Source organism: Bos taurus, chromosome 2, assembly GCF_002263795.3.
Source record: "Bos taurus isolate L1 Dominette 01449 registration number 42190680 breed Hereford chromosome 2, ARS-UCD2.0, whole genome shotgun sequence".
NCBI classification, from domain to species: Eukaryota; Metazoa; Chordata; class Mammalia; order Artiodactyla; family Bovidae; genus Bos; species Bos taurus.
Window position 1 is genome coordinate 119,887,169 of NC_037329.1, and position 27,388 is coordinate 119,914,556.

The 27,388-nt window shown below is 46.9% G+C and overlaps 1 protein-coding gene across 7 annotated transcripts in view; it reads left to right on the plus strand.

Annotated features, from left to right (window-relative positions):
- Window positions 1-27,388, plus strand: part of DIS3L2 (DIS3 like 3'-5' exoribonuclease 2) — a 361,295-nt gene that overhangs the window by 256,709 nt on the left and 77,198 nt on the right. For 6 of the 7 annotated variants that reach the window (XR_009490563.1, XM_025001739.2, XM_059874524.1 and 3 more), the window contains exon 13: window positions 12,226-12,459. Coding sequence is in view for 6 of the 7 variants with exons in the window: in XM_025001739.2 (XP_024857507.1) it covers window positions 12,226-12,459 (234 nt within the window). In the remaining variant the exon portion in view is untranslated. Of the gene's footprint in view, window positions 1-8,325; window positions 9,274-12,225; window positions 12,460-27,388 lie in introns of those variants that run through there. The other variant, XM_025001751.2, reaches the window with a different exon arrangement.

Here is a 27,388-nt window from a genome sequence, read left to right on the forward strand (position 1 = left end):
CCTCTGTCTTCTCTGCTAGAAATGCATGGATTCCAGAGAGTTCTTGGGACTCGAGTCTTTCCTCGTTCCTGGACCATCTTTACTCACGTGGGAAGAGTGGCTTTTAGGGTGTGGCTGAGCTTTCCGCTGTGTGGCAGCTCCCCAGCCCACCTTCCGGGACCTGACCTCAGCGGGGGTCAGCCCTTCTCAGCCGCCACCTTAGAACACCCTGCAGGTCATTGGCCACTCCTCGTGGCTCTGGGGAAGTGTTTCCAGTCCCCACCTAACACCTCTTTCTGAACAGCAGACATTGTAGGGGCACTGTGGGATGTGCCAGTCCAGGCTGCCTTTTTTCAGCTGGACCTTCAGTGCTGCTTAGAGGGATCCTTTTATTTGTTGCTTATGTATTTGTTTCAAGCCCTTATTCTTGGACATCCTCGCAGTCCAGTGGTTAAGATGGTGCTCCCAGCTCAGGAGCACGGGTTCTATCACTGGTTGGGGAGGATCTCACATGCTGTGTATGGTGGCAAAAAAAAAAAAACCCAAAAAACGAAGAACTTTGCAGTTAATAATAAAGATAAATAAGTGTGAAATGGTATTAAAAAAAACTTTATTCTTGGTTCTGGCTTCCAACTTTGCTTCCATTCCTCTCTACTTCGAGACCAATGATTCCCCCAGGTGACTTTCAGTTTTCCTTCTGGGAAACCAGAGAGATCAGCCAGCTGGGTCTGCTGAAGTTCCTCCCTTCGGAGTCATCCTTCCCGTCTCGTGATGCAGAAAAAAACACTCCTGCTCCAACCAGAGGGTAAGCCCTCCGTCCTCAGATCTGAAATGGCATCAGCATCCCTCTGAACCACTCAGATCTTCACTGTCTAGCCCACCTCACCCCTGCCACATCCCGGCAGTTCTAAGTGATAACAGCTCTACCTTTGCCAAGCGTCTCTCATCAGTTCTTCCTTTCCTATCGCCACAGTCACTGTCCCTACTCACCATCCTCCCTGGTTGACAAAGGCTGTTTATGGCCTCTTCCTTCCATTTCCCCGGTGGTGTTAGGTGACTTTTAGAAGCTGAATCTGGTCCCATTACACTACTACTTAGTATCCTCTTACAGTGGGACAGTGGGTTATGATTATCCACGAAAGTCTGTAATCTCCAGAGCATGACCAGCGCAGACCTCCACCAGCCCCTTCTCGCATTGCGTGGCCATCCTTCAGCCCCTCAACCTCTGCTGACCGGTTCATTTGGCCTCATACAGAATTGTTCTACTACTGAGACTTTGCATATGCTTTTTCCACTTCCTAGAGTGTCCTTCCCTTCATCCCTACTAACATGAATCCTACTTATCCTATGAGACTCAGCTAAAATGTCACATCTTCCATGAAAGTGTTATTATTCCTTCCTTCATTCATTTAGTAAATACTCATTGAAGATTTGCTATGTTGAGACACTATACAAGGTGTTGAAGATATAGGAATTAAATATGCACCAAAATAGAAACAGTAGTTAATTCCCAATGGTGGATTCATAGGAGATTTTTTTTTCCTTCTCCTTTTCCCACATATATATATTTTTTTAAGTTTTCTGCAGTGAATTGATATTGTCATTGTAGTAAAAATAAGATTTTGAGGGGTTTTTTTCCTGTTTTTTTTTTTTTTTAAGTGAGGCAGGGGGAGATATTGGAGTATGTTTGTAGGCTGCATAGGGAGGCGAATCAGAGATGTTGCTGATGAAGAAAGAAGGAACAAAGCTTTGGAACCATGAAGGAAGGGGCTTCCCTGGTGGCTTAGACCTACAGTACAGGAACCATGAAGGAAGGGGCTTCCCTGGTGGCTTAGACCTACAGTACAGGAGACCCAGGTTCGATCCCTGGGTCGAGAAGATCCCCTGGAGAAGGAAATAGCAACTCACTCCAGTATTCTTGCCTGGAAAATTCCATGGACAGAGGAGCCTGATGAAAGAAGTGGGAATTTCAGGACCTAAACTCCAGGAGGGGAGATTAGCTCCCACTAGGAGGATGAGGACCACAGACTTCCCTAGCGCAGAGAAGGTGCAGCGTGGGGTCCCTGCTGAAATCTGGAAAGGAGGCAGGTTGGCCTTTCTGAGGATGTGCGTAGATGGGAAGAGCCCCGCCCTCCCTGTCAGAGCCCATTTTCCCACCTCGCTGCCCCTACAGCTCCTGTCAGTGCCATTTGTATGCAGATCTATCATCCGACCGGACCTTAACATCATGCTTAATTTTTTTAAATCTCTTCTCCTCATATATAGCACAGGGTCAAAAGCCCAAAAATGCTTAAAAATTACTTCATAAAGTGAATTGCATATCCATTTTCCGGGACTTCCCTGGTGGCTCAGTGGTAAAGAATTCACCTGCCAAGCAGGAGACATGACTTTGAACCCTGGATCAGGAAGGTCCCCTGGAGGAGGAAATGGCAACCCAGTCCAGTATTCTTGTCTGGAAAATTCCATGGATAGAGGAACCTGGAGGGCTACAGTTGATGGGGTCACAAAGAGCTGGACACTAGTTAGCGACTAAAACAACAACATACCCATTTACACAGTTCTGTTTAGCCTGCTTTATTAGAATGGTGTTTCCTTGGTAAGGCGTTTTTATCGCAGCAGCCTTTTCAGCACCCTGAGCTGTATCCTGGGGTTGAGGAGGGTCTGACACAGCTGCCCGAGTGTCTTCCCCCTACTGCCTTCCCTGCTCACCTTGCTGCTAACACACCAGCTGCCACCCATGGAAATGCTATAGAACTTGAAAAATAAAACTATGATCCTCCCGGGTCATCTTGTGTCTGCAGCAAGCCCACAGAGCCAAGCACAAGCACAGGACTGTGTGACTGGGGGCTGCAGGTCATGATAAAGAAACAGTGCTGGGTTTTATGTCTCCTCTTAGGACACTTCAGTGCAAATCTTGCCCAATCAACTCCCAGTGAGAGACCATAGCTCCCAAGGCTGATTCTGAAAATAATAGAAAAGTTCCCTGAATTTTAATTTTTAGTCCTCAGCAGAGCAGGGCACAGTCGCTTTATTTCAGACCTATAGAGACAGCCGGGGCAGAGGAGCCTTTGGAAGAGCTCGGTTGTGTCCTTTGTGTCCTGGTTTGCTAACGAAGATAGCAGGCAATTAGGGGCTGACCTGAAGTGAGGTCACTTCAAGGGAACAGCAGACCTGAGCACAGATTTTGCTATGAATCCTTGAGTTTAAAGTAAAAATTCAAAATATTTTCAAGACATAACAAGCCGTGTATCATTCATAGGATTGTTGTTGCTGTTGTTCAGTCACTAAGTCGTGTCCGATTCTTTTGCAGACAAAAAAAATTTTTTTTTAATCAGCCTTTCCTGCATTTTGAGGTTACTAATCATGAAGTTGATTTAAAGTTAAGGACTTGGGCTCTGAGGTTAATAAACAATGTGTTGCTATGCTGCCTGCCTTTAAAAGAAGGATGGACCTCGTTTTTGGCGAGATGACTTCGTTTGGTCTTTTTGGAAGGTTGGGACTGAATTATCCTCACTGGCTTTAGAAATCTGTGATTCTGTTTTTCCTGCATCTTTCTGAACCCAATCCTTAGAAGCTTCCTCCATGGCTCTCCTGTGCTTTCCTCCCTCTCCCCCACCTGCAGCTTCCTTCCCACAGCCCTCAGGCCTCCCAACCAGTCCACCACCTCCAAAGATTCCTCCTGCCCCCGCAACCTGCCTCTCAACTGTCTGCAGTAAAGGGAACACTTTTCAAAGACTTCCCTGGCTTCCCTGGTGTTTCAGATAGTAAAGAATCTGCCTGCAGTACTGGAAACCCAGGTTCAATCCCTGGGTCGGGAAGATCCCCTGAAGAAGGGAAGAGCAACCCACTCCAGTATTCTTGCCTTGGAGAATCCCATGGACAGAGGAGCCTGGCGGATTCCTTGGCATTGCAAAGAGTCAGATGCGACTGGGCGACTAACACTTTCCAAAGACTGCCCAGTCGGGGTCCCTCATCCTGTGTCACAGGAATGGAATTCTCGTCTCTTGACCATATCCTGCCTTCAGACTCTTGTGCCATTCTAAGGTTTACAAGGCAGGCGGTTGAGGGAGTTGCCTTATTTCTTTCATCTTTGGATTTGAAGTTTAGACCTTTAGGTCAAAATGCTGGAGGGGAGTAAAATTTGGCATTCCAGAATATCTTTTGAGCTTCTCCTCATAGCTCAGTTGATAAAGAATCCGCTTGCAATGCAGGAGACCCCTATTCAATTCCTGGGTCGGAAAGATCCACTGGAGAAGGGAGGAATAGGCTGCCCACTCCAGTATTCTTGGGCTTCCCTTGTGGCTCAGCTGGTTAAGAATCTGCCTACAATGTGGGAGACCTGGGTTCAATCCCTGGAGAAGGGAACTTGCTACCCACTCCAGTATTCTGGCTTGGAGAATTCCATGGACTGTATAGTCCATGGGGTCACAAAGAATCAGACACGACTGAGTGACTTTCACTTTGACTTTCAGGATGTCTCTTGGGCATGTGGATTGTTTCAAGCTGAAAACAATCAGGATCCAAAAGACTCAGGAAGAAACTCTGACTTTACCTTCACTGTCTAAAGAATGTAGATAGATGACCTGCTTCTAAAAGGGAGAGAGCTATCATCACAGATAACTCTAGGATGGACTAGGTATGGTAGACAGGAGGAACCTTTCAAAATCTGTTTTGTTTTTTTAATTCCTGTGTGTGTCCCATTGTCTCTGCCCAGTCCGTACGTTGTAAACATTTGTTTATCAAACATTTGCTTTTCCACCTTCATGTGAATTTCCTTCCTCCCCTTCTAAGTCCTGAATCACTAGCCCAACATTCTCTTTTGTCATTAGCTGAAGATGGTATTTAAAGTGAAGCTTTCAGCCATTTTAGTGAGTTACTCAGCTTTCCTGAGTCTCTCCCATGTTTTGTTTTATTTTCTCCTGTTAATCTATCTCATGACAGTTTAATTCTTAGACCAGAAAAACCTGGAAAGGTAGGAAAAAATTTCTTCCTTCCCAACAATAGGAGTAGGCCTGATTATAGTCTGAGGGGCAACAGACTAGGCTGGCAGCAAGTGAGCTCAAACTGTGGATGAGAACACAGTTGACGCCATACAAGTTACTCTTCCAGAAAATTCTTGTACATACACTGCCTTATAAACTAACATTAGCAAACACATGGCCCTCTGGTACCCATGCTCCCTCCTCAGCTTCCGAAAACCGGGTTTGCCTCTTGATGGGTGTCGAGCCAAAAGACACCACTAATCCAGGGTGGGAGAAGGAAGGATTTATTACTTGCAGCAAGTAGGAATAACATGGGGGATCTTTCCCAAAGCAGTGTCTCCCCAGATAGCAAAATTGGGGACGTTTTAAGTTAGGATGCATGCAGGCTCCTAAAGGGGCTTCAGCCAAGGAGGGTTCAGCATAGAATTGGGGCAGAAGTTGGCAGAGTCCATATGATAGTTGATTGAAGTCACAGGCATCAGAAAAGGTCAACATCATCATTCATAGGTTCCAGTTAACCTGGTAGTTGAGCATTGTTAAGGGTGGTTGAATTCTGCAAAACAGCTTCAGGCTAATCTTTACCATTGGAACAGAACTAGGAGTCTTTACAACTGATGTATCATCTCCAATCTGGTGAAGTTAGCTCCCTGGCCTGGTAATAGCTATTTGTTTTTACCTTCTTTTGTTCCCTTAAAATCAACTACTGAGACCCATTCTTCTGCAAGAGCAAGCACTGTGGCCAGGCTCAGATCATCGAATGGCTTAGGGCTGAAGTGGTTTCTCTTATTTAAGAAAGTCGTGTCTGGCTCGCTACCTCCAGGGACCCCTACCCAATCTACTTACACAGCACCCCCAACACTGAGATATTTCACTCTTCTTTCTTGAGGGGCACAGAGCCAAAGGTCATTCTTCTGTAACTACTTCCTGCTGAGAATGAGCATTGCCATCTCCCTAGTTAGAGGAGTGAAGCTCTCTCTGCTACAGCTAGAGAAGTTTGGGGGTCCACAGAGTAGTGGCTGGATGTACATAGCATTATTCTAGCAGGTGTAGGTGAGGCACAGCAGGAGAGGCAGTTAACAGCAGCTTTGCAGCTTCACTGGCAGAGTCTTGTGCCAAGAGCCCCCTGACCCAAACTGTTATCTCTAAACTGGGAAGAGGATCCTTCAGAGGAGATTTAATTTTTTTTTCATATACATCATGAGGTTTGTCACATTAGAAACTCATCAGGTATAAAACCTAGCATTCAGTATGTCTTATAAGTTCCTCCTTGAACAGCTGTTAAAATATCAAGGGCCGCGCAGTTCTAGAGGATGACTTTTTGTATCATAGAAACTTCTGAGTTCATCAGATTGACAGCCTGATTACTATCATTGTAAGTATCGTTCTTACTGAGTTCAGTTCAGTTCAGTCACTCAGTCGTGTCTGACCCTTTGCGATCCCATGAATCGCAGCACACCAGGCCTCCCTGTCCATCACCATCTCACGGAGTTCACTCAGACTCACGTCCATCAAGTCAGTGATGCCATCCAGCCATCTCATCCTCTGTCGTCCCCTTCTCCTCCTGCCCCCAATCCCTCCCAGCATCAGAGTCTTTTCCAATGAGTCAGCTCTTCGCATGAGGTGGCGGAAGTACTGGAGTTTCAGCTTTAGCATCATTCCTTCCAAAGAAATCCCAGGGCTGATCTCCTTTAGAATGGACTGGATGGATCTCCTTGCAGTCCAAGGGACTCCCAAGAGTCTTCTCCAACACCACAGTTCAAAAGCATCAATTCTTCGGCGCTCAGCTTTCTTCACAGTCCAACTCTCATATCCATACATGACCACAGGAAAAACCATAGCCTTGACTAGACGGACCTTTGTTGGCAAAGCAATGTCTCTGCTTTTCAATATGCTGTCTAGGTTGGTCATAACTTTCTTCCAAGGAGTAAGCATCTTTTAATTTCATGGCTGCAGTCACCATCTGCAGTGATTTTGGAGCCCCGTGTGCGTGAATGATGATGTCCTCTAGTTTTTTTTTTTTTTTTAATGCATTTTTTTTCCTTAATAGCAAAAGCAGATATACATTCAAGAGGCCATTAAACAGGCCACTTCGGTCACTATAAACTTTAAGGTAAATCATGTATTAGCTGGAATGGCTTCCCAATACCTAACTCAGTTCATGAAAATTTATTTTATCATTTTTCCTTTTGATTACAAATCCCTTGGTAGGTCAGATTTGTCCCTCAGTGCCAGGGTGATTGCTGCCTGGCATCCATCATGTCCCTTGGTGCCACGCCTCCTTTTTGTTTATAAATAGTGGCCGAGTTGTCCCTCTTGGGGGACAACTCATCAGATACAGTGAACAAGCTCAGTTCAGTTCAGTTCAGTTCAGTCGCTCAGTCGTGTCCGACTTTTCGTGACCCCATGAATCACAGCACGCCAGGCCTCCCTGTCCATCACCAACTCCCAGAGTTCACTCAGACTCACGTCCATTGAGTCAGTGATGCCATCCAGCCATCTCATCCTCTGTCGTCCCCTTCTCCTCTTGCCCCCAATCCCTCCCAGCATCAGAGTCTTTTCCAATAAGTCAGCTCTTCGCATGAGGTGGCCAAAGTACTGGAGTTTCAGCTTTAGCATCATTCCTTCCAAAGAAATCCCAGGGCTGATCTCCTTCAGAATGGACTGGTTGGATCTCCTTGCAGTCCAAGGGACTCTCAAGAGTCTTCTCCAACACCACAGTTCAAAAGCATCCATTCAGAGGTATGTTAATAGGGAAACATTTTATAAGCTATAGGTTGTATCAGTTATACTGAATTGTCACACAGACATCATACATGTGCTTTTAGCAGTAGACTTAAAGCAAGCAATGATATTTGTTGTTATATGTCACACAGTAGTTATACTCTGTGACAGTTTCACTGGATAATTTTCTTTAGTTTTGTTGTGCGTGCACTAGTTAAGAGTACTTGATAAGGCTGCTGGGAATCTAGTCTTCCATTTTTAGAGGAATCAGGTAGAGACAAAAGATTAATGTCTCAATCCTACCCTCAAAGGTATAATTTACTAAGTTGGTGTAGGTTATAATTAGCTTAAGGGGAAAGGTATCTTTATATCTGGAAAACAGATTAAAAGCCAACGATATTTCTTTGGGAAAGATCCCCAGTGATCTCCTTACTTGCCGCAAGTAATAACTCCTTCCTTCTCCTGTCCTTTGGCTTGGTTGCATCTTTTGGCCAACATCCACCCAGAGGCAAACCCAGCTTTTGGGTAACAGGCCCAGCCGGGCCACAGCGCGAGAGGACACAGCTAGGTCTAAATGTGGCTGACAGTGTCTCCATATTGTCACTTACTCTTTGATCCTACCATGGTCTTCTCTGTTCTTTAGGAAGGGACCTGTGCCTCACTCTGTCACCACTGGCCTGGCCAAGAGTGGGCCCAGCAGAGGATACCCCCGCTTGCTCCTCATGAGCCACCGCCCTCACTGCCTCTGCCCTCTGCAGTCACCAGCACCTCCCCATCACAGACATATTGCCAGCGGCCTTTCCTCACTGTCTTCGAGTACTGCCTTTTTCTGCCCAGTTTCTTTTTGGATATGTTTCTCTTGGTACCTTTGACTTTTTTCACCCCTGGGCCCTCCCTACCCCAGGGGGGTTGCCTCGTGTTCACAGTAAGAAGAAGCAGAAATCCATGCACCCCCCTACCCCTGATCATCACAGCAGCCTGGTTTTGTTCCAATCAGGAAAATGTTTCTTTCTTCCTATTATGTTTTGTTTTTATTGAATTATAGTTGATTTACAATGTTTTATTTTCTGGTGTATAGCAAAGTGGTTCAGCTATATATATATATATATATATATATATATATATATGAATATATGTATTCTTTTTCATCATAGGTTATTACAAAATATTGAATATAGTTTCCTGTGCTATATAGTAGGACCTTGTTATTTATCTGTTTTATATACAGTAGTCTGTATCTGCTAATCTTGAACTCCCATCCCTCCCCTGCTTTCCCCTTTGGTAACCACAGATTTGTTTTCTGTGTCTGTGAGTCTGTTTTGTAAAGAAGTTCATTTTTCTGATATTGTTTTTTGAACCAAATAGTTTATATACAGAAGCCCAAAGCTGTAGTGGAAGTGATTTTGTATCTAATTAAAATTAAAATTACAAATTAACCCCATTAGCAGTTTTTTGAACCAAATATTTCTTAATGAGACACTGACTTTTTTTAGAAGATTAAAATTTTAAATACATTTGAATGGAAATTAATAGTTTTCAAATGATATGGTTTCCTCACGACTTTGTATCTATTAAATAGAAAGTCAATATTGTATTTTCTTTACTTCACTGTCTGTCTCTTTTGTGACCTTTAGCAAGATATAATAAAAAATAACACTTGATTTTGAGTCTTAGGTCTTTAGCACAGATCTGATCCTGGCCACCACTTAGGAGTTAGCATGACTTCACAAATCCCCAACCTCTTCTCTCAATGTAAAAGGGGCCAAATAACATACTTCAGGTGTGTTGGACTTCCTAGGTGGCAAAGAACCTGCCTGCCAATGCAAGAGATATAAGACATGCAGGTTAGAGTCAGCAAGATCCCCTGAGGAGGGCATGGCAACCCACTCCAGTATTCTTGCCTGGAGAATCCCATGTACAGAGAAGCCTGGTGGGATACAGTCCATGGGGTCACAGAGAGTCAGCCATGACTGGAGGGATTTAGCATGCACGCACATCCAGGTGTGTTAGAGAGATTTGAGACGGTTGGAGGTGTGAGAGCTCTGCCACTGAGCAGAGCCAGGTGGTCCGTGGTGTCAAGCCACTTCCTGTCCTACCTGGTACCAGAAAGTAGGTCTTGAGGTAGACAATATTTTCTCCTTTCTAACTAGGTTTTTTTTTCCCCCACGAGCCGGATACCTTCAGTGGATATTGGCACGTTGTTTAATCCAACATCCTAAATAGCAGTGTCCTAGAGTGTATGCAGGAAGCTTGCCGCCTGCAGAAAGAGAGTGACCCAAATCCTGTGATGAAATGAATGGCAGAGGAAGGCCATGATTCTTCCCTGAAGGGTTCTGTTTACGAAGCTCCTTGTGGCTTTTTTGCTTTTTCCATGAAAAACTCTTTGTCTTTTTGTCTTCTGCCACTGGCCCTGGTTACAAACAGGGCGTTGATGTGAATCCAGTTTCCAAATTGGAAATTAATGAGGTGTCCCATCCAGAGAGGCCTTCCTCCCGTTCTGTAGGGCGCACTGGCCCTGGGAACCGATGCCCCCGCCCAGCCAGGTCTCTGCTTTCCTGTTGACCTTCGCTGGGTGAGGGGGCCATGGGCATCCTTGCCGCTTCACCACAATCTGGTTTCTTGGCCTGAGAGTTTTTTTAGTCCGTGTGTCAGGTGTGACTTTCAGAATCAATGGGTTGTTTTTAAGCTGCCTGACCGTCTCTGGGCCAGGAAGTTCTTACTGGCTCTTCAGAGCTCCTACTTCAGCCCTTCGTATGTTCAAAAAGAAGGTGCAGATTTTCTGGAACGGAGGCATTAAGGGAGGGGCGGCCCAAGTAAGGTGACAGAGTTGTGGGAAGCTTCTCATCAGGGCTGAGTCCCAGGTTTGCTGGTGTTCAAGTTCTCATTGACAGATAAGGAGACAAACCGAAGGGGCAGTGGGACCAGTGAGGAAGAAGAGGCAGACTGAGCAGTGCCACCCTTGTGAGTGGCTAGCGAGTTTTGATCAGGAGTGGGGGATTTCAGGTTTTGCCAAGTTACAGTGAACATGTTTTAAGAACTCCTCGGGATTCAAAGTGGCCCCTGGTCAGGGCCCAGCACTACAGAAGAGGGTTCAGAGGGAGCCACTGAGCTGTTTAGACCCAGGATACATAGACATTGGGGTGGCAGAGTATCTAGGAACCTCATGGAACTTACTGCAAAAGTTTGTCCATAAATACTTCAAGGGAGAGGGTCTGGACCTGTCACTAGCTTTTTAAAGTAGTTCTTGACTCACCAGTTTGTGTGAAAATGGATGCCCAGTCACGGTGATCCGAGTCTCCCCACCCTGTGTGCAGTGGTGACCCCTGGTACATATGTAGGACTTTCCTGTGTCTTCTAGGAAAAGGGGACAAAACCCCCAAGAGGCCAGATACCCTCTGACCCGGATGCCTGAGGGAGTGTGTGAAAAAAAGAGCAGTGGAACCGAATGAAAAGGGACATTTCCCCAAGCTAAAGACAGACTGTCCAGCAAAATGTTGACACACGGAAGGAGGAGGATTGACTGACTGGGTTTGGAATGAGTCGTAGAAAAGGAAACAAGCTGAGTCTCCAGGGGAAATCTTTGAGACCACAAGAATGAAGAGGTCGTGGCCCCGTCATCCTAGAGGAGGTTGGAGCAGCTCCACGAGTGGGAAGTTTTCAGGAAATATGGCTGTGACGGAGGGACAAGCATGGGCTGACCTTGAAAGGGGCTCTTCTGGGGACCTGCACACACTGCTTCCCCTAGGACTGCTGGGCAGTTGCTCTAATTGCCCTTACAATTTCTTCTGCATTCAGTGCATGCGCGCATGTGTGCGCACACACACACACACACACACACAGTCCCTGGAATTGCCTCTACAATTTCTCCTGCGTTCAGCACATACACACACATCTCCTGAGAGCCAAAGTCAGGACCCGCTTGCCACAGCAGAAGAGTCATCAGCATAATATTTTGAGTTGCTTGTATTTTGAGATGAGAGTAGTTTTTAAAATAATTCAGAAAGTATATTTTGAGGGTTTCCTTTTTTTTTTTTAAGAACATTAAAGTCTGATATTCTAGATCAAGACTCTTCATAATAAGGCTCTTTGCACCAAACCAAAGAAAAACGTGAGTGGTTTCTATTGTTCACTTCCCCGTGCTTAATGGTTGCCATTATAAAGAGTAGTGGTTCTTCCTTCAAGGAAGGAGAGGGTGTCAGAGTGGTCTCTCTAGCTCTTCAGGTAGGAGCTGTGTGCCCTCGAATTCTCATGGTATGGACAGCTGTGGGCCGGGCCCTCCCTGTTCCCCACCGGGGAAAACCTAATAACCCTTCAGACAGGTGTTTTCAGGAAGCCTTGTCTCTGGAGTTGCGACCGGAATGGTTTAGCTGGTAAAGGGGGAAGGGGGCGGGGGGGTGCTCAAGTAAAAAAAAAAATAAAAACTGGTACTCGTCCCTCCTCGTTTCCTCAGTCTCTGTAGAATGTGTACAGATGAATGGTTGCATGAAAGAAAAAGCTGAAGGAAAAAAAAAAATTCTCCCTCACAATCCGTCCATCTCTGCAGATCCTCGCTGAATGGTTTGGCCGGACCATCATCCGCTCCTGCACCAAACTGAGCTACGAGCACGCGCAGAGCATGATTGAAAGCCCGACCAGGAGAATCCCGGAGAGGGAGCTGCCTGCCATCTCCCCCGAGCACACGTGTGACGAGGTGCACCGGGCTGTCTTGAACCTCCACGGAGTCGCGAAGGAGTTACGCCGACAGCGGTTTGCAGACGGCGCACTGCGTCTGGATCAGGTCAGTCGCTTCCTCTTTTCAACGCCGCCTACAGACCTGACTTCCGCCAAAGCCACGTGTGTGCGAGAATTAGCATAGCAGCCCTGGGGCTTGCCCCTCTGTCCTTTCCTCAGTCTCTGCCTTCAGATAATGGCCTCTGAGGCAGGCGGGAACCGCCTCCCTCGCGACTCTGCAGACACCCGGGGCCTTATGACGTGAGCCTGCTGGTCCTGTGGCAGAAGCCTCTTCCCTCAGCTCAACTCTGGCATTCCCTGAAGTTTGCCCACCCTCTTGTTTATTTCTCTTTCCACAATCCCTCCCTGAATGAACCCCTGTATTCTTATTTTAACTTCTTCGTGTCCAACTCTCTGTGACCCCATGGACTGTAGCCCACCAGGCTCCTCTGTCCATGGACAAGAGTACTGGAAGTGGGTAGCCATTCTCTTCACCAGGGACTCTTCCCGACCCAGGGATCGAACCAGGGTCTTCCGCGTCTCCTGTTTTGCAGGTGGATTCTTAACCGCTGAGCCATCAGGGAAGCTCATTTCTTATTTGAGCTATCAGTTATATGCTGAGGACACCAACATTAGTTTCTCCATCCCTGCCCTCCTTCCCCAGGCCCTACATCTGCCACCGGAAACTCCTCACCTGGCGCTCGCTGTCCCTTCTGCCTGACACAGTGACCAATACCCACAGGGAGCTGCACATGTGGACTGTATTCCCTTCCACCTCGGCTCCCTCCAGGGGAGCTGTGTGTTTCAATGGTCAGCCTTCTTTACCCCCATCCTGGCTATGCCGGTTGTACATGTTGTAATTACTCACTGTAACTGAATATTAGATACACTGATCAAATAAGAACATTTTTTAAAGCTGCCGTTCCTGTGAAAACTAAGTTAAATTGTTTGCAAACACTTGATGAAGATAAATCTTCAGAAATTGTGCTGTTTGGGTGTGATGACTATAAAAAGGAGGGGGGAAATCAAAATTCACGAGGAACTTTGTACTCAGATTGCATTATAGATATCTAAGCTCTCTCTTAATGAAACAAAAATGATAAATTATAGGCAATGAAGTATGCATAGTTTATCAGAAAAAAAGTATGTAAAAATCCGACTAGCATAGTCTTTTGTAAAAGTGAGGGTGAATTGAAGTGAAGTTGCTGTCGTGTCCAACTCTTTGTGACCCCATGGACTGTAGCCTACCAGGCTCCTCGTCCATGGGATTTTCCAGGCAAGAGTACTGAAGTGGGTTGCCATTCCTTTTCCAGAGGATCTTCCTGACCCAGGGATCAAACCCAGGTCTCCCACATTGTAGGCAGATGCTTTACCGTCTGAACCACCAGGGAAATCCTAAAAGTGAGTGGATGTGCATTTATATAAATTTGTTGTTATTGTTCAGTCACTTAGTCATGTCCGACTCTTTGTGATCCTATGGACTGCAGCACGCCAGGCCTCCGAGTCCATCACCATCTCCCAGAGCTTGCTCAAATTCATGTCCATTGAGTCAGTGATGCCATCCAACCATCTCATCCTCCTTCGTCCTCTTCTCCTACTGTCTTCAATCTTTCCCAGCATCAGGGCTTTTTCCAATGAATTGGCTCTTTAAATCAGGTGGCCAAAGTACTGAAGCTTCAGTTTCAGCATCAGCCTTCCAGTGAATATTCAGGGTTGATTTCCTTTAGGATTGATTGGTTTGATCTCCTTCCTGTCCAAGGGACTCTCAAGCATATTTTCTAGCACCACAGTTCAAAAGCATTATATAAATTAAGTTAAACAAATGTTTAGTTATGTATGATTCCCCTCCTCAGCCAGCTTCTGGAAAAGCTAACCCACCACCACTTCAAGCACATCAAGTGAGAGAGTTCCGTTACACCATTTTAGAGACCCTTCCCCATCAGATCATTATAAAATTGGATTAATTAAATATGTTAAATACTCTAAATACTGTAAAAGACCATCAGTGATCTCAACTTGCATTAGGAGGTGTCAGTGTAGAAGAATGATCACAGTTTCAGATTGCTGCTGATCTGTTGGCATGTCTTAGAGTGAGAATTTTATTGCTGAAAATAACTTTTTTTTTTTCAATTATTTTTATTGGAGAATAGTTGATTTACAGTGTTGTGTTAGTTTCTCCTGTTCAGCAAAGTGAATCAATTATACATATACATATATCCACTCTTTTAGATTCTGTTCTCATATTGTCATTACAGAGTATTGAGTAGAACTTCCTGTGCTATACAGTAGGTCGTTATTAGTTATCTGTTTCATATATAATAGTGTGTATATGTCAATCCCAATGAAAATAATTTGAGGTACTTGTTTCATCAGCCCTCTCAACTTGTAGATTAGAAGCTGAAGTCCTCAAAGGTTAAATGAATTTCTTAATATGCAAGCAATCCAGATAGCCAACTCTTCTTTCACTTTTCTTCCATTTACACCATGCTGACTTGAGAGAAAGAAGTTTCCCTTCCAAGTGAGAAGAAAACCCTGAAGTCCTAATTAGGTTCCAGGTAATTAAGGTTTGAAAATAATGGAATTGCATCCTTGGGGCTGATTCCTTGGCTCCAGCTCAGTGGGTAAAGAACCCACCTGCCAGTGCAGGAGACGCAGGAGAGGCAGGTTCAATCCCTGGGTCGGGAAGATCCCCTGGAGGGGGAAATGGCAACCCACTCCAATACTCTTGCTGGGACAATCCCATGGTCAGAGGAGTCTGGTGGGCTACAGTCCATAAGGTCGCAAAGAGGAGGATGCAACTAGACTTATGGCACGCCAGAAAACAAGTTTGTGGACCACAGCTTTGGAAGAAGGGGCACATTGGTCTCCTGCGGCAGGTTCCTGGCAAGATCGTTGATTAATCAGCCAGACAGCCCATCCAGCAGTCCCTGCGTTTGTTCCCCTTTGCCTGCTGCCTGCATCTGCCCTCACAAAAATCCATTTTTCCCCAGTGCCTTCACCACAGCCTGCTGTTTGGAGTTGCCCTCTGATGCTTTGTGTGCCCCAGTTCACTGTGTCCACATTTTTGGTGACAGGTCTAAAAAAATATGTCCTTCTAGCCTCCTGTAAGAGGAGACAACATCTGTGTCCTGCTGCATGGCCTTGAATGCAGAACAAACCTGCTAAGCCAGAAATTTCCCCTTTCCAAGACATGTGTTTACCCTGATGATCTCCAGAATGAGTGAGGTGGAGGACACCAGCATGGGGCCTGTTTGTTGAGTCGAGGGGAGACTGGTTCAGAGGTCACAGTAACTACACAAACACAGAGCAACTTGATCACTGGGTGACTGCAGGCAGCAGCTTAGTCCAGAGCTGCCTGGCCCACATGTGAGACAGTGTATTCCCCGAGTTACAGGCTGCCTGGGCTGGCTCCTGTCCCCTGGGACCCTGGGACCACCTGCCTGCAGTCCTGTGCACTTACCCAGTGTACGCTCAAGTATTAGCAAGTTCTGTGTGACCTGTGGTGTGAGACACACTGGGAAGCACTGCCTTTGGGTCGGATTGCTGAGAGGTCCTAGCTCAGGAAAGTGACACTCCGATGTTTCTCTGCCCCAAAGGTCAGGTCAGGTGCCAAGTGTGTTCTATTTGCTTTTTGGTTGGTTGAGTTGAAAAATATCCCCTTTTCTGCTGCCATGTTAAATCTAGAATTTAACACAGATACTTGTGTTATTTATTTATGACAAGTGCTCAGTTGCTAAGTTGTGTCTGACTCTTTGTGACCCCATACGCTGGAGCCTGCCAGGCTCCTCTGTCCATGGAACTTTCCAGGCAAGAATACTGGAATGGGTAGCCATTTCCTTCTCCGGGGGATCTTCCTGACGCAGGGATCAAACTCGCATCTCCTCCATTAGCAGGCAGATTCTTTACCACTGAGCCACCAGGGAACACACACCACTCTTGTTTCTTAAAAAGTGTTCAGTTTTGGTGGCCTGCTCCCTCCTAGGGGTAAAAGTGACCCTGCCTGACTCCAAAGTGATAGGATGACAAGGCCTCAACACCTTTTGGAGTTGTGGCCTGAGCCATTTCCTTTAGAAAGGTCGGCAAGGGAGGGTAGTGGGGTGCCAAATAGAGCCCCCAAACAAAGACATCTTAGGGAGTACTGACTGTTTTCAGGAAACTACAGCTTTCTGGTGCTTTTCCTTCAGCCTGCCCGTCCTCAGTCAGGTGAGAGTGCTTAGAGGCCACCCTGTGTGAGGGCTTCTAGAGAAGCAAGCATGACTGCAGGAGGGAAACAGCACCGCGTCCGGAGTCCCTGCAGGCAGGCAGGGCATGTGAACAGCTCCTGCTGAGCCGCTGACTTTCTGGGTTTAGAGAAAGTTGTAGTGAAGAAAGTTTGATGTTTCCATCTTCTTAACTTTGGAGGCAAAGTCGTCCAAACTAATGGAACCTTTACTAAATTCTCAGCTGCATCTTATGTGGATCCCACATAGTACAGTTTTGAAGCCCAAACTTAAAGCAGTTTCTTTGAGTGGACTTGATTATAAAGATCAACTTGGTGGAAACAGTTTTTAAATGCCTTGGGACCCAGGCTGCTGTAGAAGGTATCATGGATGACCTTGACCCTGCCCAGCCTTTAAGGCAGGCTCTGCAGACTTCCTGTAGGGAAGCAGTTTAGGGAAAGAGCAAGTTAGCCAAGACGGCATGGTCAGACTCTCTTGCCTCACAGACTCTTGCTCTTGCCCCACGTTTTGTAAATAATGGTTCCGTAATAGCTGAGATCGCTTATAGCACTGCACGTGTGTCACGAGTTACTCACTTGGCCACCGGCTACTTTTGTTCTGTAAGCATATATAAGCTCCACCTGGAAAGCCCTTGTGGTTAGGTTAGGTTATGTTCTGTCTGCAGTTCCTACGGCTCCTTAAGTCTTCTTCCAACCTCTTAGCTCATGCCTTGCCTACCTTGGGTTCAGCAAACAGTGCACACAGTGAGATACAGCATGGCAACCAGATAGAAACTCTTGTTGTCATTCAGTCACTCAGTCGTGTCTGACTCTGCATCCCCACGGACTGGCAGCACACCAGGCTTCCCTGTCTCCACTCTCTCCTGAAGTTTCCTCAAGTTCATGTCCACTGAGTCAGTGATGCTATCTAACCGTCTCATCCTCTGTCACCCCCTTCTCCTCCTGCTCTCAATCTTCCCAGCATCAGGATCTTTTCCAATGAATTGGCTTTTCACATCAGGTGGCCAAAGTATTGGAGCTTCAGCATCAGTCCTGATTTAGGCTTTGTGGGCAAAAACAAGACCAGGAGCTGACTGTGGCTCAGATCATGAACTCCTTATTGCCAAATTCAGACTTAAATTGAAGAAAGTAGGGAAAACCACTAGACTATTCAGGTATGACCTAAATCAAATCCCTTATGATTATACAGTGAAAGTGAGAAATAGATTTAAGGGCCTAGATCTGATAGAGTGCCTGATGAACTATGGTCGGAGGTTCGTGACATTGTACAGGAGACAGGGATCAAGACCATCCCCATGGAAAAGAAATGCAAAAAAGCAAAATGGCTGTCTGGGGAGGCCTTACAAATAGCTGTGAAAAGAAGAGAAGCGAAAAGCAAAGGAGAAAAGGAAAAACATACCCATCTGAATGCAGAGTTCCACAGAATAGCAAGGAGAGATAAGAAAGCCTTCCTCAGCAATCAATGCAAAGAAATAGAGGAAAACAACAGAATGGGAAAGACTAGAGATCTCTTCAAGAATATTAGAGATACCAAGGGAACATTTCATGCAAAGATAGGCTCAATAAAGGACAGAAATGATATGGACCTAACAGAAGCAGAAGTTATTAAGAAGAGGTGGCAAGAATACACAGAAGAACTGTAAAAAAAGATCTTCACGACCAAGATAATCACGATAGTGTGATCACTCACCTAGAGCCAGACATCCTGGAATGTGAAGTCAAGTGGGCCTTAGAAAGCATCACTATGAACAAAGCTAGTGGAGGTGATGGAATTCCAGTTGAGCTATTTCCAATCCTGAAAGATGATGCTGTGAAAGTGCTGCACTCAATATGGCAGCAAATTTGGAAAACTCAGCAGTGGCCACAGGACTGGAAAAGGTCAGTTTTCGTTCCAATCCCAAAGAAAGGCAATGCCAAAGAATGCTCAAAGTACCACACAATTGGACTCATCTCACACGCTAGTAAAGTAATGCTCAAAATTCTCCAAGCCAGGCTTCAGCAATACGAGAACCATGAACTTCCTGATGTTCAAGCTGCTTTTAGAAAAGGCAGAGGAACCAGAGATCAAATTGCCAACATCCGCTGGATCATGGAAAAAGCAAGAGAGTTCCAGAAAAACATCCATTTCTGCTTTATTGACTATGCCAAAGCCTTTGACTGTGTGGGTCACAATAAACTGTGGAAAAGTCTGAAAGAGATGGGAATACCAGACCACCTGATCTACCTCTTGAGAAATTTGTATGCAGGTCAGGAAGCAACGGTTAGAACTGGACATGGAACAACAGACTGGTTCCAAATAGGGAAAGGAGTACGTCAAGGCTGTATATTGTCAAGCTGTTTATTTAACTTATATGCAGAGTACATCATGAGAAACACTGGACTGGAAGAAGCACAAGCTGGAATCAAGATTGCTGGGAGAAATCTCAATAACCTCAGATATGCAGATGACACCACCCTTATGGCAGAAAGTGAAGAGGAACTAAAAAGCCTCTTGATGAAAGTGAAAGAGGAGAGTGAAAAAATTGGCTTAAAGCTCAACATTCAGAAAACAAAGATCATGGCATCCGGTCCCATCACTTCATGGCAACTAGATGGGGAAACAGTGTCAGACTTTATTGTTTTGGGCTCCAAAATCACTGCAGATGGTGACTGCAGCCATGAAATTAAAAGACACTTACTCCTTGGAAGGAAAGTTATGACCAACCTAGATAGCATATTCAAAAGCAGAGACATTACTTTGCCAACAAAGGTCCATCTAGTCAAGGCTATGGTTTTTCCTGTGGTCATGTATGGATGTGAGTTGGACTGTGAAGAAGGCTGAGCACCGAAGAATTGATGCTTTTGAACTGTGGTGCTGGAGAAGACTCTTGGGAGTCCCTTGGACTGCAAGGAGATCCAACCAGTCCATTCTGAAGGAGATCAGCCCTGGGATTTCTTTGGAAGGAATGATGCTAAATCTGAAACTCCAGTACTTCCGCCACCTCATGCGAAGAGTTGACTCATTGGAAAAGACTCTGATGCTGGGAGGGATTGGGTGCAGGAGGAGAAGGGGATGACAGAGGATGAGATGGCTGGATGGCATCACTGACTCGATGGATGTGAGTTTGAGTGAACTCCAGGAGTTGGTGATAGACAGGGAGGCTTGGCGTGCTGTGATTTATGGGGTCGCAAAGAGTCAGACACGACTGAGCGACTGAACTGAACTGGGCCATCTGGTCTCTGTCTCAGCTACTCAGCCCTGCTGCCATGGTGTGAAAACAGCCAGGGACAAACAAACAGATGAGCACAGCTGTGTTCCAATACAGCTATAAGGACACTAAGAAGTTTGGATTTCATATAATTTTCATGTCAAAACATAGTATTCTTCCTTTGATTATTTCTGAATCATTTAAAAATGTAAAAACCATTCCTAGCTCATGAGCCATGCAGAAAGTAGGTGGTAGGCCAGAGTTGACCTCTGGTCCATAATATGCTGAGCCCTGCCTAAATGAGATCCAGCTCTCTCCTCAGTCAGCTTTCAGCAGCACGTCACCACTGCACTGGGAAACTGGGCTGGGTCCTGGAGAGCGCTTGTGCTAAGTTACCTCTCGGGATGGTTCCATGCAATTAAGCAAATTATTCCTTTGATTAGTACCATGCTTGGCAGGTCCAGTTGGAGGCCTAAAGGAACGGATCTGTGTAGCCCCAGTCCCCTTACCCTGTTTTCAGTCGGGTAGCTTTCATTAGCCTGAAGCAGAAAGAGCAGTGGTTCTTAATTTCCCACCTCTGCAAGCTTGGCAGCCTCTCACAGTCAGATCTCATCCCACCCACCCCGCCTTCCTGAGCCCATGTGCAGAGACGCTGGCTCCACCGTCTGGTAGGGTGTGCTGAAGTGGCAACTGTCAGAGTGAAGCTTGACTCTGAGCAAGCTCAGTGGCGTTTCTTCCCCAACCCTACCCCTGCTGCTGTATGCAGCAGTGTATTTTGTTGAATTATGCATTTAAAACTACCGTTAAGCATGTTTCTGTTCCTTCTCTGTAATATGGTTGTTCTTAAGAAATGAGCATTCCAGCTTTCTGCTGTTTAATTTTTGTACAGTGTGATAATACGTTCCAGAAAAGGAGAAGGAAATGGCAACCCATTCCAGTGTTCTTGCCTGGAGAATCCTGGGGATGGGGAGCCTGGTGGGCTGCCGTCTATGGGGTCGCACAGGGTCAGACACGACTGAAGCGACTTAGCAGCAGCAGCAAGGAGGATGGAAAATTCAAAGACGCTTGCCCCTTGGAAGGAAATCTATGACAAACCTGCTGCTGCTGCTGCTAAGTCGCTTCAGTCGTGTCCGACCCTGTGCGACCCCATAGATGGCAGCCCATCAGGCTCCACCGTCCCTGACATTCTCCAGGCAAGAACACTGGAGTGGGTTGCCATTTATTTCTCCAATTCAGGAAAGTGAAAAGTGAAAGTGAAGTCACTCAGTCCTGTCCGACTCCTAGTGACCCCACGGACTGCAGCCTACCAGGCTCCTCCGTCCATGGGATTTTCCAGGCAAGAATACTGGAGTGGGGTGCCATTGCCTTCTCCTGACAAACCTAGACAATATATTAAAAAGCAGAGACATCACATTGCCAACAAAAGTCCATCTAGTCAAAGCTATAGTTTTTCCAGTAGTGATGTACGGGTGTGAGAGTTGGACCATAAAGAAAGCTGAGTGCCATAGAATTGATGCTTTTGAACTGTGGTGTTGGAGAAGAATCTTGAGAGTCCCTTGGACAACAAGGAGATCAAACCAGTCAGCCCTAAAGGAAATCAGCCCTGAGTATTCACTGGAAAAACTGATGCAGAAGCTTTAATACTTTGGCCACCCGATGCAAAGAGCCCACTTATTGGAAAATACCCTGATGCTGGGAAAGATTGAAGAGAGAAGGAGAAGGAGGCAGCAGAGGATGAGATGGTTAGAAGCATCCTGACTCAATGGAAGTGAATAAAAGCCAACTGCGGGAGATAGTGGAGGCTAGGGGAACCTGCAGCCAATGGGATCGTGAAGAGTCACACACGACGTAGCAGCTGAGCAACAACAAGGAGGATAGACATGACCATCCTGCCTGGCTCTTCCTGTCTTGTTCCTTATGTCCTCACTTACACACAAGAGACAGCTGTTGATCAGGCGGCTGGATGTGTTGGGAGCCTTGGTCTGTATTTTCTTAGTCACAGGGTCCTCTATTCAGCCTGTCTTCAGGAAATGTTTACTAAGTACAGAAAGCAGGTATGTGGTGGGTGCTGGAAACGAACAGTCCCCGTTCTCAAGTTTTCCGTGCAGTGCAGGAACCAGCAGACCACACAGTAAAGGCACGGTGCAGAGCCGTCCCAGGGGGCATGAGACCGCATGCGAGAGGACGGGCCCCGTCTCGGGATCCAGGATGACGTCCCAGCAGGGATGGTGTGCACAACAAGACTTTAAAAAGCTTGAGGGGCGAGCCAGGCTCTGGATGCAAGGGGGGTGCGTTTCAGGCAAACTGCTATTGCAGGCATGGAAGAGGTGCGAGACGGCACCTTTGGACAGCGTCCAATTGTTCCAGATCGTGGAGTGTGATGAGAGAGGACAGCTATGGGAGAGGGCAGGGGCCAGGCTCGAATTCTGCAGGAGTGGGCATGGGAGCCGTGGGACCATTTCAGACACAGAAGGGACATGAACGGAACTGTGTTCTAGAAGAGCTTACTGGCTGCCTCATGGAGAGTAGACTGAAAGAGAAGAAATAAAAAAGAAAGCTTATATTTCAGGAGAGGAATGATGAGGGCTAGACCTGAGATTGAGAATGTGGGGAGGTAGAAAATTACAGATCGAGAGAGGAAGGAAGATTGGCAAGCCTTGACAAATTGGCAAGCCTTGTCCTAATTAGATGTGGAAGGAAGGGGCGCGGGTGCTGAGGGAGGAGACGTGTTTTGTTTTGTTTTTTGGCTCTGCTGCATCTTCTTTGCTATCGAGGCTTTTCTCTAGTTGCGATGAGAGCTGGGGCTGCTTTTCTATCAGAGCGCAGGCTCTAGGGCATGTGGGCTCAGAAGTTGTGTGGTTCCCAGGCTCCAGAGCACAGGCTCAGTAGTTGTGGTGCACAGGCCTAGTTGCTCTGAGGCATGTGGAATCTTCCCAGACCAGGGATTGAACCTGTGTCTCCTATACTGGCAGGCAGATTCTTTACTACTGAGCCACCAGGGAAGTCCAAGGGAGGAGAGTTGAATCAGGGACTCAGGCTTCAGGTTCGGGCACGTGCATTGATGCAGTACTACAACTGACAAGGACGTACCTTAGATTAGGAGAGCTGAGAAGTACCTGAGTACCTTTGGAGAGGAGAGTTGAGTTTGAGGGGCCACCTGGAGACAGAACAGGTCGAGATGTGGAATAAGCATGTGGGCATAGAGGTCTGGAGGTCGGTCGGTCGATCGGTCGGGCTCACCTAGAGGTAGCCATATGGGAGCCATGTCATCTCTGCCACCATAAGAATCGCTACCCTTCTCTTTCGGGTAGTGATAAACAGCACAGGAGGCTTCTACTAGAAGTTCAGGGTTCTGGTTGAATGTGGACAAGCCATGGAGATCGTTCTAGAACCAGGGAGGCTTGAAGAGTATTTATCACCCTGTCAGATTTCCCCCTCTTTTTTCCATTTACCAGCTTCATGATAATCATATAAGCAGGATTTTCATTTCCATGTGTACATCTCATTTATAAGTAAATCCACAGCCCAGGGTCTGTGCTCTCTTGAGAGGCTCCGGGAGTGAGGTTGGGGAGGGAATAGCCTCGGGCTCCAGCTCTCGGGGGGCATGGGGCACAGGACTTCCCAGTCAGAGGGTGTTGCAGTCCTTCCTTTGAGGGAGAGAGTGACTTAGCGATCACACTTTAATTTCATGTGGAATCAGGGAAAACAGTCCACATTTATGCATCCCAAGGCATGGATGAGACTTGAAAACTTGACCTGGTTGTATATAAACAACACTAATTACACCCACTTGTGTGAGCTGATCACTGTTTATGTCTTGTTAGCATACACATAAAAACTAACGCATATCATTAAGTGTTGGAGTAGGTCTGCTGAGCAGCTTGTTATTATAACCCTAAACTTTCATGTGCTCACCCTCCCTTTAGGCATGTCACATAGTCATTTACTCATAATTTTCAAAAATTAGAAGGAATGCAGGGAGTAGTATTCTGGAAGTTGTTAAAAATACAGACTCAGACATGATTTCTAGCCCTCACTGGACAGATGTTTCTTGGGCTCCTATTGTGTTACAACTACCGCTTCTAGTCCTACAAAGGAGCCTGAGGGCTGTGGAAGACAAACTTTCTTCTACCCTAGAGGTGTTTAGTGAATTTGTGAAGAGCTGAATTTGTGAAGAGCTCTGCACTTACAAGAATCTTCAGCAAGATAAAAGCAAGGGCGTAGTAAGTTGACTTCCCTGGTAGCTCAGTTGGTAAAGAATCTGCCTGCAGTGCAGGAGAACCTGGTTCAATTCCTGGGTTGGGAAGATCTGCTGGAGAGGGGATAGGCTACCCACTACAGTATTCTGGCCTAGAGAATTCCATAGACTGTATCATCCATGGGGTCACAAAGAGTTGGATACGACTAAGCGACTTTCACTTTCTATGTGCTTATGAGAAACTTCAGTAAGATAAAAGCAAGGCATAGTAAGCTGACACAGGGCTAAAGGAATATCCAGCCTCATGGTTCTTAGGTAGATGGAGTTAGTGAAAGCAGGCTGCTTGGGAAGGGCAGTCCAGAATCACAAGATGATCAGAGTGAAAGGCATGCTTGGTGAAGAAGAGCTGAGGGCCAGCCAATGCCCACTCCATCGAGATTCAAGGGATGTGTTCCATCACACTCCTCTCCCATCTGAGTTCTGGACCCACTGAGAAATAGACACACAAGTCAGATTGAGATCAAAATCGCCCAACTATTACTGGTGAAGTTTGGATTAGAGAAAGGCAGCCTGAGCCACTTTAGGCATTTGGAACAGCTCAGAAGTTAATGCTGTAAAAGGAAACTCTGATGGGGCGACTCGAGGGAGGAGGGGTGTATGCTCTTCAGACAGGGAGCTGGGCACCGAGTGCTGGGATGGCCTTTGCGGCTCGGCACCCTCCATTGAGCACCGGTAAGTAGCTGATGCTTCAGCTCTTGGTCAGAATAGCTAGGACGCATCCTCAGCAGAAGGCTGAAGACTGGTGTTTATATAACTTCAGAAAGTAAACATGGCTCCCACTCAACCTCTAGAAGCTTTTCAGCTTGCCCTCTGGCTCTTTCTGCTTGCCTGTTATCCCGGCTCATCTCTTACAGAAGGGAGGACCTTCACCCCTATGCTGCTGCTGCTAAGTCATTTTAGTCATGTCCGACTCTGTGTGACCCCAGAGACGGCAGCCCACCAGGCTCCCCCATCCCTGGGATTCTCCAGGCAAGAACACTGGAGTGGGTTGCCATTTCCTTCTCCAGTGCATGAAGGTGAAAAGTGAAAGTGAAGTCGCTCAGTCATGTCCGACTCCTAGCGACTCCATGGATTGCAGCCTACCAGGCTCATCCGTCCATGGGATTTTCCAGGCATGAGTACTGGAGTAGGTTGCCATTGCCTTCTCCGTCCACCCCTATAGACCTGTCTTAAGTTTTCAGGCAGCTGAAAACTGAAACTCCAAATCCTGCTGCAGAGAAGCTTGCCTTGGCCAGCCCCTCCTGCCCTCCCGCTTAGGGCTCCCAGAGCATCTTATTTACACCCAACACCTGTCTGGATCATGTTTTCACATTGCTTTCACGTTTTCACATTTTCCATTCGCTTCCCTGTCTCCTTCTCTGAAACTATGAGTTCCCTCGGGCTAAGGACAGCATCTGTTCATCTTTATGTCTCTAGCCGCTGCCCAGTGCTTGTTTTTAAGGGTGTTTCAAGGTCTCTAAGCATCTCTATACACACTGGTCTTTTTGAAAAAAAACAATGGTAGTTATGATCTGGGAGAGGGACTAGCTCTGGAAGAGAGGTGTGCTTATGTAAGAGAAGCAAACACACGTTATGAATCAGAGAGGCTTCCTCCTGTTTTGAATAAAAGGCTTGGGTGTTTGACTACTTGCCAGGGCATACAGGGTTTAGGACAGGGTGTAATGAGGCCTTTCTCATGGAGGAGCTGCCTGGACAGGTGTGAGGAGCCAGGAAGCTTTAGCTCCCCAGGGGGCTGGCAATGCTTCTAAGGCTTCCTGAGCACTTCTGTGTGCACCTCTGCATCCTCAGCCCTCTGTGCCCTCAGGGAGCCTGGCAGAGTGGCTCTCAGGGGAAGGCACAGAGGCCCCCAGCGTGCCAGTCTGGAGATGGAGATGCTCAGGCTTGTCCGCAACGTGATTTGCCAGCCTAGAAAGGTGGGCCAGGCACCCAATCCCTCCCACCTGCACCTGCCTCTCGAAAAGCGTCCTTCCTGGGTTGAGCTAATACCAGCTGTCATCCCCCATCTCCCTGGTGAGATGGAAATGATTCTTACCCCACGGTGGGATCCCCAGCCTAACACTTCCTCTATGAATTCTGATCAGAGCCTGGTTTCGCTTTTAATGGAAATGATTTCCACAAGACAGGGGTTGTGTTAGTTGCTGCTGGGCTTTCTGAGAAGAGAACTCACATCACAGCTGGGATTGAGAGTGTGCCCAGATGATTCACACCTAAGTCCATAGCATCTCCAGGGGGCAGTGAAGTGAGATAGTGGGCTCTCACCCCAACCAAATGATACATGAGAAACTTCTGGGGGTCGAGCAGGGCGGTGGCCGATTCTCTCTGAGACGCGAGCCTTGCAGGTTAGTGGCCTTGACAGACAGAACGGATTTGGCTCTCCCAGGACCCTGGCTTTTGGGTAATTGTGCTCACAATGAGGAAGCTCTTGGACTCTCCCCTTCTATTCACAGGACACTCTGCACGTCCTCCTTCTGCCCCCATGTCAAATCCCACGTCACTCGAACATGAGCCAAACAGCTCCGTAAGAGGCATGGAATCCTTTGACGTTAGTAAAACCTGCACTGGGGAAAGGGAGCCCTTGCAGCTGATCCTTAGATTTCAACCATGACTGCTTCTTGGGGCAGGCCCAGTTGATTTCGATTTCCGTGGTTCTGTGAGCTGGGGGCTCCGCTGCTGCTGTTCGGTCAGCCATCTGTGCTGAACCCCTCTGCCAGACCCCGCTCCCCCAATGCCGCGTTCACCTGTCACTCAAGAACCTGCTGTCTCCTCCAGCAGATTTCACGGGTAGTGAGATTTTCGTTAATATTCTGGGATGAGAAATAGGATTTGGGGGTTACAATTTGCCAAACGAGAGCGTTTTCTTTAAAAGCCAGCAGCTGTCTACCACCTCCACGATTTTATAAATGAAACAGTTTAGCACCAGTACAAAGGAAGACTTCATTTCACAGCTCAGGGCAGTCTCTTCCATTGACCTGGCTGAGCTTCATGGAAAACCTTCCTCTCGTGTTGTAGATCTTAGACCAGCCTTTGAGAGCTGCTGGAGAGTTCCATCAGATCCACACATCCCCTGGCTTTGGAGGCCCTCAGCAGTCAATTCCCCGTTTCCCACCCAGCTGTCTCCCTTACTCACTCATCCTTCCCTGCCTTTGCATAGCCCAGGCCTCTACTCACTTCCCCCAGCTCCCCTGCACCCCACTTCCTCCAGAAGCCCACTTCAGAGAGGCCGCTTCCTCCTCCATCCATGTCTCTCGACCTCCTTCCTCATCTCCCCTCTCGGTGCCTGATGCAGTGCACCCTAGGTCTTCATTCATGTCACCCTGTCGTCTTGTCTCTT